The following is a 15,031-nucleotide window of genomic DNA, read 5'->3' on the forward strand; positions in this document are numbered from 1 at the left end:
TGATGTTGTTCCCGCTGTGCTTATGAAAGCAACCTTTTCTGAAATTGGCCCCAGTATCCAAGTGTTGATAAATTCTTCTTTGGATGCAGGGGTGGTCCCAAATTGTTTTAAGCATGCTTGTCACAGCTCAGTCAGATCAGAACTCAAATTCCCAAGATGCAACACTCACTTCTCATGCACGCATGCGCTCACCATCCCCGGAGTTCTGATCAGACACACCTGGCACCAATCACACACACACACTCTCACCGCTAGTACTTAGGGATGTCATTCACCCAGAATCAATGCGAAGTATACGTTCAGTCAACTCGTTTCTCTGCGTTACCAAGCCGTCCTAGTTAGTTTGTCTTCTCGTGATCCTCGACCCTTGTTTCCGGTTTCGACTACACTCTCTGCCTGACCCCGTTTGTGTTGTTCGTCCGATCGCTTAACCTTTGCCTGTCTTACGACTACGTTTCTTGTACTTCCCGATACCACGCTCTACACCTGCCGCCCGCTCCTGCTTCCGTGTCGATTCGAGGTTCGTGACAGAATACTTCGCCATCCAATGGAAGCAACGGGAGATCCCCGTTGGCCGCAAGCCATCGAGGGACATGGCCGGATGATTAGTGACCATGATCACCGTCTCGCAAGCCTGACTGAGCAGGTAGCTCGGCTAAACCAAACTGCGCAGCTTTCTCCAGCACCGACCACACGCTTACCTCCCAGGGGATTAAACGCCAACATCATAACGGAGCTGGCGTGTCGCGATGATCAGCTGACTCTCGACTCACTCATCAACGTAGCTATACGCCTGGATCGTCTACTACAGAGCTGCCGCTCCATACGCAGCGAGGCGGAAGTACCAGCATCTGAGAGCCCTAGTGAACCCATGCAGCTGGGACAGACTCGGGTGAGCATGCAGTAGAGAGAACAACGGCGCCGTGAACATTGTTGTTTCTACTGCGGCGAGAAATACCACTTCGCGCAACAATGCCCTCTCAAACAGTGCTCTACCCGAGGGGAAACCAAAACTGCCAAACAACCTCAGTCAGGGGTGAGTTTAGAACCCACTGCCCAGTACTCAGTTCAGTCTGCATTCGTATTACCAGTTATATTAGAATACTCAGGCGTTTCCTGTATTTTAGAGGCGCTGATCGACTCTGGAGCGGCGGGGAACTTCATTGACCAAGAGACCATACTCCAATATAACATCCCCGTTCGTCCTCTCAGCACCCCCCGCCGTGTCCAAGCCATTGATGGAGCCCCCATTGGAGATGGTTTAATCACCCACTGCACCGAACCTATTAACCTCCGCACCAGCGCTCTTCATCAGAAGAAAATTACGTTCCATGTCATTGTGACGGCCCGGCATCCAGTGGTTCTCGGTCTTCCTTGGCTCGAACATCACAACCCACAAATTTCATGGAATCAAAGGGAGATCACTCGCTGGTCAGCTCACTGCATCAATCACTGTCTCCAAGTCCCTGTGAACTCAGCATCCACATCCGTTGAGAGCCCTGACAAGGCAGACAACGTTCTGATCCCCAGTGTTTACCACGACCTCATTGAAGTAAAAAGAAGGCTAGTGGACTACCTCCTCATCGAGATTACGACTGCGCAATCGATTTGCTTCCAGGCACTACACCACCGTGAGGGAGAGTCTATCCGTTAACAGTAACAGAACAAAAAGGCATGGAGGAGTACATTCAGGAAGCATTGCACCAAGGTTATATATGACCATCTACTTCTCCAGCATCAGTGGGGTTTTTCTGCGTAGAGAAGAAGGGAGGAGGTTTAAGACCATGCATCGACTACCGAGGACTAAACCGGTGTTGCGTCAAGTACCGTTACCCACTACCTCTAGCACCAGCCGCTCTGGAACAACTACGCACTGCCACCATCTTCACGAAACTGGACTTACGCAGTGCATACAACTTGGTCCGGATTCGAGAAGGAGATGAATGGAAGACTGGGTTCAGCACAACTTCAGGTCACTATGAGTATCAGGTCATGCCGTATGGGCTTTCTAACGCTCCCTCGGTCTTCCAATGTCTAATTAACAACGTGTTACGTGACATGCTGGGATGCCATGTGATCGCCTACATAGACGACGTTCTAATATATTCTAACTCCCGGGAGGAACATGTTCACCACGTCCGCCAAGTTCTACAACGACTGCTCCATCATCAGTTATATGTTAAAGCTGAGAAATGCGAATTTCATAGAACCACCATTGCGTTTCTGGGATACGTCATCAGCCCCGAAGGGATCTCCATGGACCAAGAAAAGGTCCAGGCAGTAGTAAACTGGCCCACACCCACGACGATCAAGGAACTACAGAGGTTTCTGGGGTTTGCAAACTTCTACAGAAGGTTTATTAGAAATTTCAGTGCCATCGCCAACCCCCTCTCTCCCTGCTAAAGGGGAAACCCAAACGTCTGTCATGGAATCCAACCGCCCAAACCGCCTTCGACAAGCTCAAGAAAGCCTTCACTACTGCACCCATCATCAAACATCTGGACCAATCCAGACCGTTTATAGTGGAGGTGGACGTGTCAGAGACCGGGGTAGGAGCCATTTTATCCCAGTGATTCGGAGAGAAGCCAAAGCTCCATCCGGTGGCATTCTTCTCGCGAAAGCTTTCCCCCGCTGAGAGAAACTACAATGTGGGAAATCGTGAACTCTTGGCAGTTAAGTTAGCGCTGGAGGAGTGGAGACACTGGTTAGAGGGGGCTACACATCCCTTTGTCATCTTCACAGACCATAAGAACCTGGAGTACCTTCGCACTGCAAAGAGACTCACACCCCGCCAGGCCCGATGGGCCCTGTTCTTCACCAGGTTTCACTTCACGTTATCCTACAGACCAGGGTCCAAGAACATAAAAGCTGATGCCCTGTCTCGTCTCGACCACACAGAACGTGTCAACGAGCATGAGGAGTATATCATCCATCCTTCATGTATTACCAATGCGCTAGAGTGGGATCTGGACCAGGAACTAGAGGAGATTCCCCAGTCGCAAGTACCCGTAAGGTGTCCCCCGAACAAACTATTTGTACCCGAAGAGTACTGTCAAGAACTCATCATCTGGGCGCACACGGTACTCGGTACAGGGCATCCAGGGGCACAGTGCACACGCCATCTCCTAAAAGAGAAGTACTGGTGGTCCAATATGGAGGGAGATATACACAAGGTGGTGGCATCCTGTTCATCTTGCGCACAGAATAAGGTACCTCGGACCCTCCCAGCTGGGAGGCTCAAGCCCTTACCCATACCCGAACACCCATGGTCACACATATCCGTTGACTTTGTAACGGATTTGCCAAGATCCCAAGGAAATACCACAGTTCTAGTCACAGTGGAGCGGTTCTCCAAGTCCGTACGTTTTACTCCATTACCCGCTCTCCCCACCGCCTTCGTGACAGCCGAACTTCTATTCCAGCATGTTTTCAGATATTTCGGCATTCCAGAGGAGGTTGTCAGTGACAGGGGCCCGCAGTTTACTTCCAGGTGTGTGGTCCAGCTTCATGACTAAGATGGGAGTAACAGTGAATCTCACCTCCGGATATCACCCACAAGCCAACGGACAAGTTGCACGAATCAATCAAGAATTAGGGCGATTCCTCCGTACTTTCTGTGCCAATAACCCAGAGGATTGGAGCAAGTTTCTGCCATGGGCCGAGTATGCCCAAAACTCACTACGTCATTCGGCCACCAATCTCACTCCTTTCCAGTGCGTACTAGGTTACCAACCTCCACTGTTCCCGTGGAACGCGACTCCCACCGCAGCTCCTGCCGTTCACCAATGATTTGAACGTAGCGAGCATGTCTGGGCTGACACCCACCGACGCCTGAAAGAGACCACAGACACATACAAGCGCAAAGCAGATCGTCACTGCAACGAACACCCCAATTACCAACCAGGCGATAGGGTGTGGTTGTCCACCAAGGACTTAAGACAATCTCATAGCTGTAAAAAACTAACGGCAAGATACACTGGACCATTCAAGATCCTCAAGCGAATCAATGAAGTCACTTACCGTCTGGAACTGCCACGACACAGCCACATCTCCCCCTCATTCCACGTATCACATCTCAAACCTGTTGTCAACGGTCCATTAGCCACAGAAGTACCATCTGAAACTCCTCCGACCCCTCTGGAAATTGATGGACAACCGGCTTACTGTGTCAAGAACATCCTCAAATCTAGACACAGGAGAGGCAAGCTGGAGTATTTGGTTGAGTGGGAGGGTTATGGACCTGAGGAACAATGCTGGGTTCCCAAGCAAGACATGATTGGATCCACAGCTTACTAAAGACTTTCACGCAACTTATCCTGATCTTCCTGGTCCACGACCCAGGGGGAGGCCAAGAAAGAACTCGGCTCCCGGAGTGAGCCCTTTGGGGGGGGGGGTTCTGTCACAGCTCAGTCAGATCAGAACTCAAATTCCCAAGATGCAACACTCACTTCCCATGCACGCATGTGCTCACCATCCCCGGAGTTCTGATCAGACACACCTGGCACCAATCATACACACACACACTCTCACCGCTAGTACTTAGGGATGTCATTCACCCAGAATCAATGCGAAGTATACGTTCAGTCAACTCGTTTCTCTGCGTTACCAAGCTGTTCTAGTTAGTTTGATCTCTCGTGATCCTCGACGCTTGTTTCCGGTTTCGACTACGCTCTCTGCCTGACCCCGTTTGTGTTGTTCGTCCGATCGCTTGACCTTTGCCTGTCTTACGACTACGTTTCTTGTACTTCCTGATACCACGCTCTACACCTGCCGCCCGCTCCTGCTTCCGTGCCGATTCGAGGTTCGTGACAATGCTATTGTTCAACCTTTGCTTAAGAAACAGGGTTTGGATGAAGGTTGCCTTAATAATTATCGGCCTGTCTCTAAGCTACCGTTTCTGTCAAAGCTGCTAGAGAAAGTGGTACAATCTCAATTGCTCCTGTTTTTAAACTCAGCTATGTTATTTGAACCTTTACAATCTGGTTTCACTGCTTTTCATAGCACGGAGTCTGCTTTGTTAAAAGTGTCCAATGACATTTTACTCATAGTGGATGCTGGAAAAAATACTGTGTTGATGCTATTAGATCTTACAGCTGCCTTTGATACTGTAGACCATAACATACTTCTCTGGCGCTTGGAGCATCTGTTTAGTATCAAGGGCACTGAACTACAATGGCTCAGCTCATATCTTGAGGACAGGTCTTTCTCGGTAGCGTTGGGTAATTTCTGCTCTTCTTCTAGTCCTATTATTAGTGATGTTCCTCAAGGCTCCATTCTGGGCCCACTTCTTTATAATATATATATGCGGCCGTTGGGGAATATTATTAGGGCTCACAATGTCTCTTTTCATTTATATGCTGATGATACTCAGTTGTACATTCCTTTGAAAGCTGGTGACTCCATTCAGCCATTGCTGGACTGTCTGGATGACATTAAAAAATGGTTGACAAATAATTTCCTCCGACTTAATGAAGACAAAAAATTGTTTTTGGCCCCCTGAGATTGAGAGATGGTCTCATTAACGAGCTCCATAATCACTTTCCCTCAATTTCTTCCCAGGTTCGGAACCTTGGCTTCATTCTGGACTCAGAATTATGCTTAACCAAGCAGATAAATTCGGTCGTTAAGACTAGTTTTTATCAACTACGGATTATTTCGAAACTCAAAACATTTTTGTCTTTCCAGGATTTGGAGAAGGTTATTCATGCTTTTGTTACTTCTCGCTTAGATTACTGTAATTCATTATACTTGGGTCTTCCTCAGTCATCTCTGGCTTGTCTTCAGATGGTTCAGAATGCAGCTGCAAGGCTGTTGACCAGGGCAAAGAAGTTTGATCATGTCACCCCAATTTTAGCATCGCTTCACTGGCTCCCAGTCCGTTTTAGGATTCAGTTTAAGATTCTGATGTTTGTTTTTAAAACTCTTGATAATCAAGCTCCTTCCTATCTCGAGGATCTTCTTAAACCACATTCATCAAACAGATGTCTATGATCTTCTGATAGGTTTCTTTTGCATGTCCCTCGTTCCCGGTTAAAAACAAAGGGGGATAGAGCTTTTGCTGTTGCTGCCCCCGTCTATGGAATCAACTGCCACTGGACATCCGCCTTGCACCTTCTATTACCACTTTTAAAAATAGGCTTAAAACTTATCTCTTCTGCCAGGCTTTTTGATCAAATTTTTAATTGTTTAAACAAATTTTTAATTAATTTTTTCTATTGTCCATTGTCTGTTTTTATTTGGTCTAATTCTGTTTCTATGTTATTTTCCTTACTCTGTACAGCACTTTGGTCAGCTTTGCTGTGTGAAACGTGCTATATAAATAAATTTTACTTACTTACTTACTAGCAATGGCCTCCGGTTAGTGGACAACCCGCTATACCACCTGAGCCACAGCTGCCCATCAGTGTCGTGTTGGAAGGTCCAGTGACGCCCAAGCTTCAGCTTCCTCACAGACGGCATGACGTTTTCTCCTAGGATTTCCTGATACTTCAGTGAATCCATCTCGCCTTCCACGCGCTGCAGGTTTCCAGTGCCAGAGGATGCAAAGCAGCTGCAGAGCATCACCGAGCCACCACCATGCTTGACTGTGGACAGAGTGTTCTTTCTTCATTCTTCTTCCTCCAGACATACCGCTGATCCATCGTGCCAAAAAGTTCCAGTTTTGCTTCATCGCTCCACAGAACAGAATCCCAAAACTTCTGTGGATTATTTATATGATTTTGAGCGACTTTTCTTGTGCTTTTGGGTCAGTAGTGGTGAACGTCTTGGAGTTCTGACATGGAAACCTTCTGGGTTTAGTACGCGCCTTACTGTGCTCACTGAAACCTCAGTGCTGTTGCACCAAGTCTTGCTGCAGGTCTTTTGCAGTCACTCGAGGGTTTTTCACAACCTGCCTTCTCAGAAATCTGCTTTCAGACATTTATAGCTTCCTTTTTCTGCCCCGTCCGGGTATTTCATACATTTTCTACCCCTAGACAGTTCAGGTATTTCATGTGTTCCAGCTCAAGTACACCTGGTGTAACTAATGAAGCCCTTGTTTAGTTTGAGACAACACCTGTTTTGCATATTTGTGCTGTTGTGAGGGATTCCATTCAGGGGGTTGAATAATTTTGAAACTGGAGAAATCATTATAAGTTGCATTTTCAGTTGAATTTGGGGAAACCACTTGAAGCATTCGTTCTGTTGAACTATTTCAATCGCTTTTGTTTGATTTGTTCGTTGCAAACAGCTGAAATTTTGACAATAAACCTGATTTGCAATGAGGGTTGAATAATTTTGATTGCAACTGTATATGTCAGAGTTGTGCCAAAGGTGCAGAGGGTCATTGAGTGTTTGAGTGTTTTATCCTGGCCTAGATGCCTGGCCATGAGACTTTGATGCGCCACATGAAAAAACATTTCCCTGCAGCAAAACCAGCAAAAGTTGAGCTGCTGCATGAAGATGAACAGGCGTCCTACTGCCGCAGGTTTCAGCATGCTCAAAGAACACCACAAAGGCCTCCAGATCTTTGGTGAAGAACATATTCACGTTCAGGTGCTAGGTGGCTGGAAAAGCTGTAGTTTTGGAGGAGTGGTAGATTGCAGCCTCCTCTGGAGCATGTGTCTGTCCTTGCCCTGCTCCTTTACTACACTTCTAAGCAATTGCTAATATTCATTGCACAGGTCGAGCATTGCTTGGTGTTGCCTATGGTGAAGGCTGATGAGTGACTGATTATTTTGCTGAGCAGAGAGGATTCTGTATTGGTATCTAGGACCTCCTCCTGGGTTTCAGAACCACTGAAGAACCCTTTGTGTACAGTATGTGTGTGTGAATGTGTGTGTGTGAAGATGGAAAGAATGACTCGGGAGGAAGGTATATTTTGGCAGAGCTTCATTTTTCACACAAGTCCCAGAAAAATATCAAAAAAAGAGTTATCTGCTTGCCTCCAGCTCCAATCCAAGTTCAAATTTAAGTTCGAGCTCAAGTTGGAGTTCCCTGCTTTGTGCATGCTGTGTGCTGTGTGTAGGATGCCGGGGTGTACAGAAGTGCCGCTGAGACTGGTATCAGTATCGAAGAGTACAAAAAAACATACACTCGTACTTGGTCTGAAAAATAAGATGGCAACGATACATCCCTAATTTATACTATTATAAGGATCAGCCCACTGACGTGACCGTTGCATGTATTTTCTTAATAATAAATGGTTTAAACCAATGTGCTGTTATTTAACAAAGAACAACATTGCAGTGCTGATATGGTGAATATTTTATATTTTTATTTTATATGTTATATGAATAAATAAAACATGTCATTGCTGTAAATTGTCTGTGGTATAAGAGGACGAAAAGATGTTAGGACATGTTATTATAGGAAAATAATCAATTCAGGGTTGTAACAAATCACAGCACCCTGTCAGTGATTATATTTCTATAACAGCATGTCTCATCATGTCGTATCCCTTACTTATTCATAACTTTTATGATTCTACACATTTTACAGCTTTCATTTGTGTAGATTTCCTTCCTAATCTTTTTAAATCGCTGCCAAATTAATGAAGGAAATTCATTTATTCCTCTAACCGATGTAAACATTATACTGTACACACGAATACCAGTTTGTTCAGATAACAAATATGCACATTTATAAAAGTGCACAAATTACAAAGAATAAAAATAGAGAAAATACAATTTCTTTATCTCTATCTAGACGCCTTATAAAATGTATACATTCACCCAAACAATTAACTGAGAAGATCATGGGTGGATGTCTAAAATATGTAAACACACCTAAATAGAGTCTTATTTCACAATCTCACGCTAAAAGAAACGGTTCAAGAGACTCAATGTTTGTGGTTTGTTTAGTGGTGTTACTTTAAAAATATATATATATATATATTTAAAAAATAATAATAATTTGCAGTGTTCTTAAGGGGTGCCGATAATTTTCTACACATTTTAAGAGAATACTATCAGTACTATGATGACTAATGTACTATACTTTAAAAAGATTCTCTGCTGAGAATTAACTATTTAAGTTCCATGGATAATTAAAATAATTTGGTGTACTATTTGTTGTAAACGTACCAGTTTGGTCCAGTATTTTGAAAGGTGCCCGTAGTTCTGGATTCAACTGTATAATATAGTCCTAGCAGTAAAATAACAGAAATAAATTTTAAAAGAAAAGAATAGCTTCGAGCTAAATTTGAAAATGATCTGGAACTGTCTTTATCAATTGTTTCCTCTCACCTCTAGTTTCATTTCAAGTCAGTTCTGCAACGTCAAACCTCAAACCGCATAAAGATCCCTGTGTGTGCATGGCAACTGTGCATGTAGTGTGAAAAGTGTGGGAGATATCAGCACCTAGGGTACTTTAAGGGGAGGGTCTCTGATTGAACGTGTAACAGAAAAGAAGACTCATGCTGCACAGTTCTGTCAGTGTGGCGTACTACAGACATGTTCTTCAGCAGCGCTCTCCTTGTACTTTCTGTCCTCTCCTTGTGTGGTAATGTATACTATATTAGAAATTTCTACATTTCATATATATATACAATTAAAAAAAAAGAATTGTTGCTTTTTAATGGTTTAAAACCATGTTTCTTTTCTCAGGGGGAATGAAGAGTGGTATTATTGGAGGAAATGACGTAAATCCACACTCCCGACCTTACATGGCGTCTGTTCAGATTAACAATAAACACAACTGTGGTGGTTTTCTTATCAGAAAAGATTATGTGCTCACTGCAGCCCACTGTGTTGAGTATGTTTTTGTGCTTTTGTACATGTATAAAGACGGTGCTAGCATTGTCAGTGTATAGTCACATAATATAGTAAATAAATATAGTAAAATCTGATTAAGTGCTTTGTGTGTGACGCTAGCAACATTGATCACTCTGGAAAGGACAAGCTGGAAGTGTTACTCGGAGCTCACAACATCAATCGAAAGGAGTCCCAGCAGCAGAGAATTCAAGTACAGAAATACATCCTGCATCCCTGTTACAAGCGGGGCGAACGTCCAAATGATATCATGCTACTGAAGGTACTTCTTTCTACTTTCACAATGTTTGCTTCTGGTCATTTAGTGCAAACCAGCTCTCATCTCAAACACCACCTCAACTAATCTGTTTCAGCTGAAGTCCAAAGCTAAAGAGAACAAGTCTGTGAAGGTTATCGCTCTTCCGAAGAAGAACGAGAACCTTCCAGCCCGTCAGGAATGTTCAATAGCTGGCTGGGGAAAGACCAAACAGAACAGCGCCGAGTCGAGTGTCCTACGAGAGGTCAAACTCAAAGTACAGTTTAACTTTGAGTGCAGAAAAATTTGGGAAAAGTATTTTGACACAAACAGCATGATCTGCACTGTGTCTGATGGGAAAAAAGCTTTTTGTCAGGTAATGCAGTGTAGTATTCGATAAATACGATCGATCTCCAAACAAAAATTATGTACAAGTAAGGAATAAATGATATGCTGTGCTGTTAAAGGAAAATAATCAGTGACAGAGTAGCATGATGTGGCGTCATTATGACCTCGAAGTCAACCCAAGGTATTTTATTCCTCTTAGCGATTTGCCAACGCTTGCATTTCAACTTATTACTCACTTTATAACAGCTATAAACAGTCCTGAAAAATCTGTTCATTATTGATCTTATATTATGTGTCCTTGTGAATTAGCTGTTAGTACTGAAATAATAAAGTACTGGCACGAGTGCATTAAAATAAACCTTGAGGTGATTTGCCTTCAGGGCAGTTGGCACGACTATCAGAGCTGTGCTGTTTTAGAAAATTAACAAGTTTCGATATGAGTATTCAACAATGCTGTGGTATAAAGTCATTTACGATCAAACTCTGCTTTTTAGAGCATCCTAGTGTCAATCACAAATAATCATTAGTGTCATTTTACTCTCGTGTTCTCTCTGCAGGGTGATTCAGGGAGTCCTCTTATCTGTGGTAATGAACCACAAGGAATAGCTGCATATACCTACCCTAATAACTGCTTAAACCGCACGTATCCAGAGGTGTATATGAAGATCTCTTACTTTCTTCCATGGATTAAACAAGTTATACACTAGAAAGTGAACACAACGGAAGTAACCAAAATCCAATAAAATATACATTGCATATATGAAATCTGTGTCTTTTCTTCTATCGTATAAATATCACACAGGCATGTATGTTATAAAGTAAAAAACGAAACTCCAGCAGGTTTAAACCAGAATAAAAAATACATAACTGTGCAGTCTCACACACACTATAGTGTACCACAGGTCTGATGCAGCAACTTAGTGGTAGTTGGTTTGAACACACAAAAAAAGCCACAAGTCTTCATTTATGCACGTTACTACATCTCAGTCACGCATTAAATACCACGTGTCACGTACTGTACACATCTCACATCAGCCTTTTATGTTATAAAGTAAAAAAGAAAAGCAAATATCTTAGACGTCGCAATAAATTATTGCTATACAGAAAGGTTTAAACATAAATAAAATGATGCAAAACTAAACTGTGCAATTTCCAATCTGATGCTAAGACGTAGTGTAGTGGTGGGTTTGATAGTCGGGAACAGGAAAAAGAAAAAAACCCACATGCCTTTGTGATGTTTGTACACACTCAGTCACACAGACAGAAAATGTGTCATGTCAAAAAAAATAAAAAATGAGACGGAACATGTAAGCATGAGATATGAGTTATTTTTATAGTTACATTTACATTTACATTTATTCACTTAGCAGACGCTTTTATCCAAAGCGACTTACAAATGAGAAAGATACAAGCAAAACAATATATCAAGCAGAGAACAATACAAGAAGTGCAGAAATCCAGAAGAAGCAAAGTGCAGAGTAGAGGTGTAAGTGCATTTTTTTTTATTATGAGTTGGTTAGGTGTTCATGGAAGAGGTGGGTCTTTAGCTGTTTTTTGAAGATGGTGAGAGATTCTGCGGTCCGGATTGAGATTGGAAGTGCATTCCACCACTGAGGAACAGTTAGTGTGAAGGTTCTGGAAAGGGACCTTGCGCCACGCTGAGTTGGAACTGCTAAACGTCGGTCGCTAATCGATCGCAGATTGCAAGAGGGAACGTAGGCCTTCAGGAGAGAGTTGAGGTAGGAGGGTGCTGTTCCTGACAAGGTCTTGTAGGTGAGCATCAAGGCCTTGAACTTGCTGCGGGCAGCTACAGGAAGCCAGTGGAGGGAGATGAAGAGGGGTGTGACATGGGTTCTCTTGGACTGGTTGAAGACGAGGCACGCTGCAGCATTCTGAATCATCTCAAGGGGTTTGATGGAGCTGGCTGGGAGGCCTGAAAGCAGTGAGTTGCAGTAGTCCAGTTTAGAGATAACAAGAGCCTGGACTGGTATCTGTGTAGCCTGTTTGGTGATGTAGGGTCGGATTTTCTTGATGTTGTAAAGGATGAACCTACAGGACCTTGCAGTTGCTGAGATATGGTCTGTAAAGGTCAAGTCGTCATCAAGAATCACCCCAAGGTTCCTGGCCGTCCTGGTTGGCATGAGTGTGAGTGAGCCGAGCTGTACAGTGAGGTTGTGGTTGATTGAGGGACAGGCTGGGATCACGAGAAGCTTAGATTTTGCCAGGTTACGTTTAAGATGGTTTTCCTTCATCCAGACCGAGATGTCCGAAAGGCAAGCAGAGATGTGTGCAGAGACGGATGGATCGTCAGGCTGGAAGGACAAATGGAGCTGGGTGTCATCAGCATAGCAATGATATGAGAAGCCATGAGACTCAATCACCTGCCCTAGAGATGTAGTGTAGATAGAAAAGAGGAGTGGACCCAGAACTGACCCCTGTGGAACACCAGTTGTGAGTTGCTGAGTTTCAGAAATACCTCCCCTCCATGATAACTTGAAGGATCTGCCAGAGAGATAGGATTCCACCCAGCGCAGAACCGTTCCAGTGATGCCCAGGCTGGAGAGAGTTGACAGGAGGATCTGATGGTTCACAGTGTCGAAAGCAGCAGAGAGGTCAAGTAGGATGAGGACAGATGATCTAGAGGTTGCTCTTGCTAGTCGTAAGGCTTCAGTGACGGAAAGCAGAGCAGTCACCGTGGAGTGGTTGCTCTTGAAGCCAGACTGCTTGGTGTCCAGGAGGTTGTTCTGTGTGAGAAAATTTAAGAGTTGATTAAAAACGGGTCTTTCAAGAGTTTTCGAAAGAAGAGTAGGGAAACAGGTCTGTAGTTGTCAACTATAGCAGGGTTGAGTGATGGTTTTTTAAGCAGTGGGGTAACCCAGGCTTGCTTAAATGAGGTAGGGTATGTGCCAGTAGAGAGCAATGTGTTAAAGATGTGTGTGAGTGCAGGTAATAGTGTGGGAGAGATGGACTGAAGAAGGTGAGAAGGGATAGGGTCAAGAGGACAGGTTGTGGGATGGCTAGAGAGGAGGAGTTTAGAGACATCAGTCTCTGAGAGGGGAAAGAAGGAAGTCAGTTGGGAGTTACACGGAGGAGGAGTCAGTCTATGCATGTCTGGGGCTGAGAACAGGTTTCTAATTGATGTAACCTTGTTGGTAAAGAAAGTGGCAAAGTCATCTGCAGTGAGAGAAGTAGGGGAAGGGGGAGGAGGGGGACAGGGTAGAGAGGAAAAGGTTTTGAAAAGAATGCGGGTGTTGGGAGAACTCTCTTGGTAGAATGTGGCTTTAGCAATGGAGATGCTATTGGAAAAAGAAGAGAGAAGTGTCTGGTAATTGGTTAGGTCAACTGGGTTGTTTGATTTGCGCCATTTCCTTTCAGATGCTCTTAGTTTGGCCCCCTTGCTACGCAGAGCTTCTGAGAGCCAAGGACTAGAGGGTGATGTGCGAGCAGGTCTGGAGGTTAGGGGGCATATGCTGTCAAGAGAAGATGTTAGAGTGGAACATAGCATGTCGGTTGCGGTGTTTAAGTCAAGTGAGGAAAGGTGGCTTTCGGAGGGAAGTAAGGTTGTGACAACGGAGGAGAAATGTGAGGGGGAAAGGGAGCGAAGATTGCGACGAAAAGAGATAGAGGGAGGAGACATTGATGGTGGTGAGGGGAGAGAAATAGAGAACTGGATAAAGAAATGGTCAGAGGTGTGGAGAGGAGTAATGAGAAGATTATGTGTGGTGCAATTACGTGTGAGGATGAGGTCAAGCTGTTTACCGGCTTTGTGGGTTGCTGGTGTGGTAAATTGCTTGAGGTCGAATGTGGGAAGGAGAGCAAGAAAGTCAGCTGCATGTGGCTTGTCTAGATGAATGTTGAAATCACCAAGGACCAGAAGAGGAGTTCCATCATCTGGGATGGTGGACAGTAGCGTGTCAAATTCATCGATGAACTTCCCCAGTTGACCTGGAGGACAGTAAACAACAAGAAAGTGCATTTTGGCAGGGTCAGTGACTGTAACAGCATGAAATTCAAAGGACATGTATGAGCAAGAGGCAGAAAGACAGGTAAATTTCCATGTTTTGGAGAGAAGCAAACCTGTACCACCCCCTCGTCTGTTGGGGCGTTTAAAAAGCTAAAAAGCCACAGATTGAGGTCATGACTCTGTACAGAGTAAAACACTGCGTGTGTAAATGAAGACTGGACTCGACTCTCTGCAGAAATAGCTCTTCTCTATACACTGAAACATCGGAGTGACATCAGACCAGTGTATAAAAAATTATTATAATAATCTTGTGCAATAAACACAGAATTATCTACCCAGCTTTAAGATGAATAAAAAAAATAATAATCATAATAATCCAGAAACACGGGATGTTCAATATGACTATTGAGTATATCATCATTGATTGATGATAAAACGTCACATTGTGCTATTGGGTCACATCGTGCTATTGGGTCACATCGTGCTAAACCACATACTATTGAATCTACTGACACCTTTCCAAGCCCACAGAAGACACATAGCTAACTATTTAAGTGAAGTTGACTTCTGCACTACGAATGGAACAGGGTTAACTTACTAGTTAGCAAACATGCCTAATTTATATTGCTTTAACTAACCTACAAAACTGACCTAAACTCCACATCCAGAAACTAGATAGCTAAATGCTAGATAGCTAGGTCACGTTCTCACTGCACACGTTTAGCTAGCAAATTT

General features: G+C 44.1%; 1 protein-coding gene across 1 annotated transcript; it reads left to right on the forward strand.

The window, feature by feature from the left end:
- Window positions 1-9,251: 9,251 nt before the first annotated feature.
- LOC128609213 (granzyme F-like) lies at window positions 9,252-11,088 on the forward strand. Its single transcript, XM_053627689.1, has 5 exons — window positions 9,252-9,480; window positions 9,585-9,732; window positions 9,852-10,011; window positions 10,103-10,360; window positions 10,890-11,088. The coding sequence occupies exons 1-5, from the start codon at window positions 9,432-9,434 to the stop codon at window positions 11,037-11,039; spliced, it is 765 nt and encodes a 254-aa protein (XP_053483664.1). The 5' UTR covers window positions 9,252-9,431; the 3' UTR covers window positions 11,040-11,088.
- The last annotated feature ends 3,943 nt before the right edge of the window (window positions 11,089-15,031 follow it).

The sequence above is a fragment of the Ictalurus furcatus genome, chromosome 6, assembly GCF_023375685.1.
Source record: "Ictalurus furcatus strain D&B chromosome 6, Billie_1.0, whole genome shotgun sequence".
Classification (NCBI taxonomy): domain Eukaryota; kingdom Metazoa; phylum Chordata; class Actinopteri; order Siluriformes; family Ictaluridae; genus Ictalurus; species Ictalurus furcatus.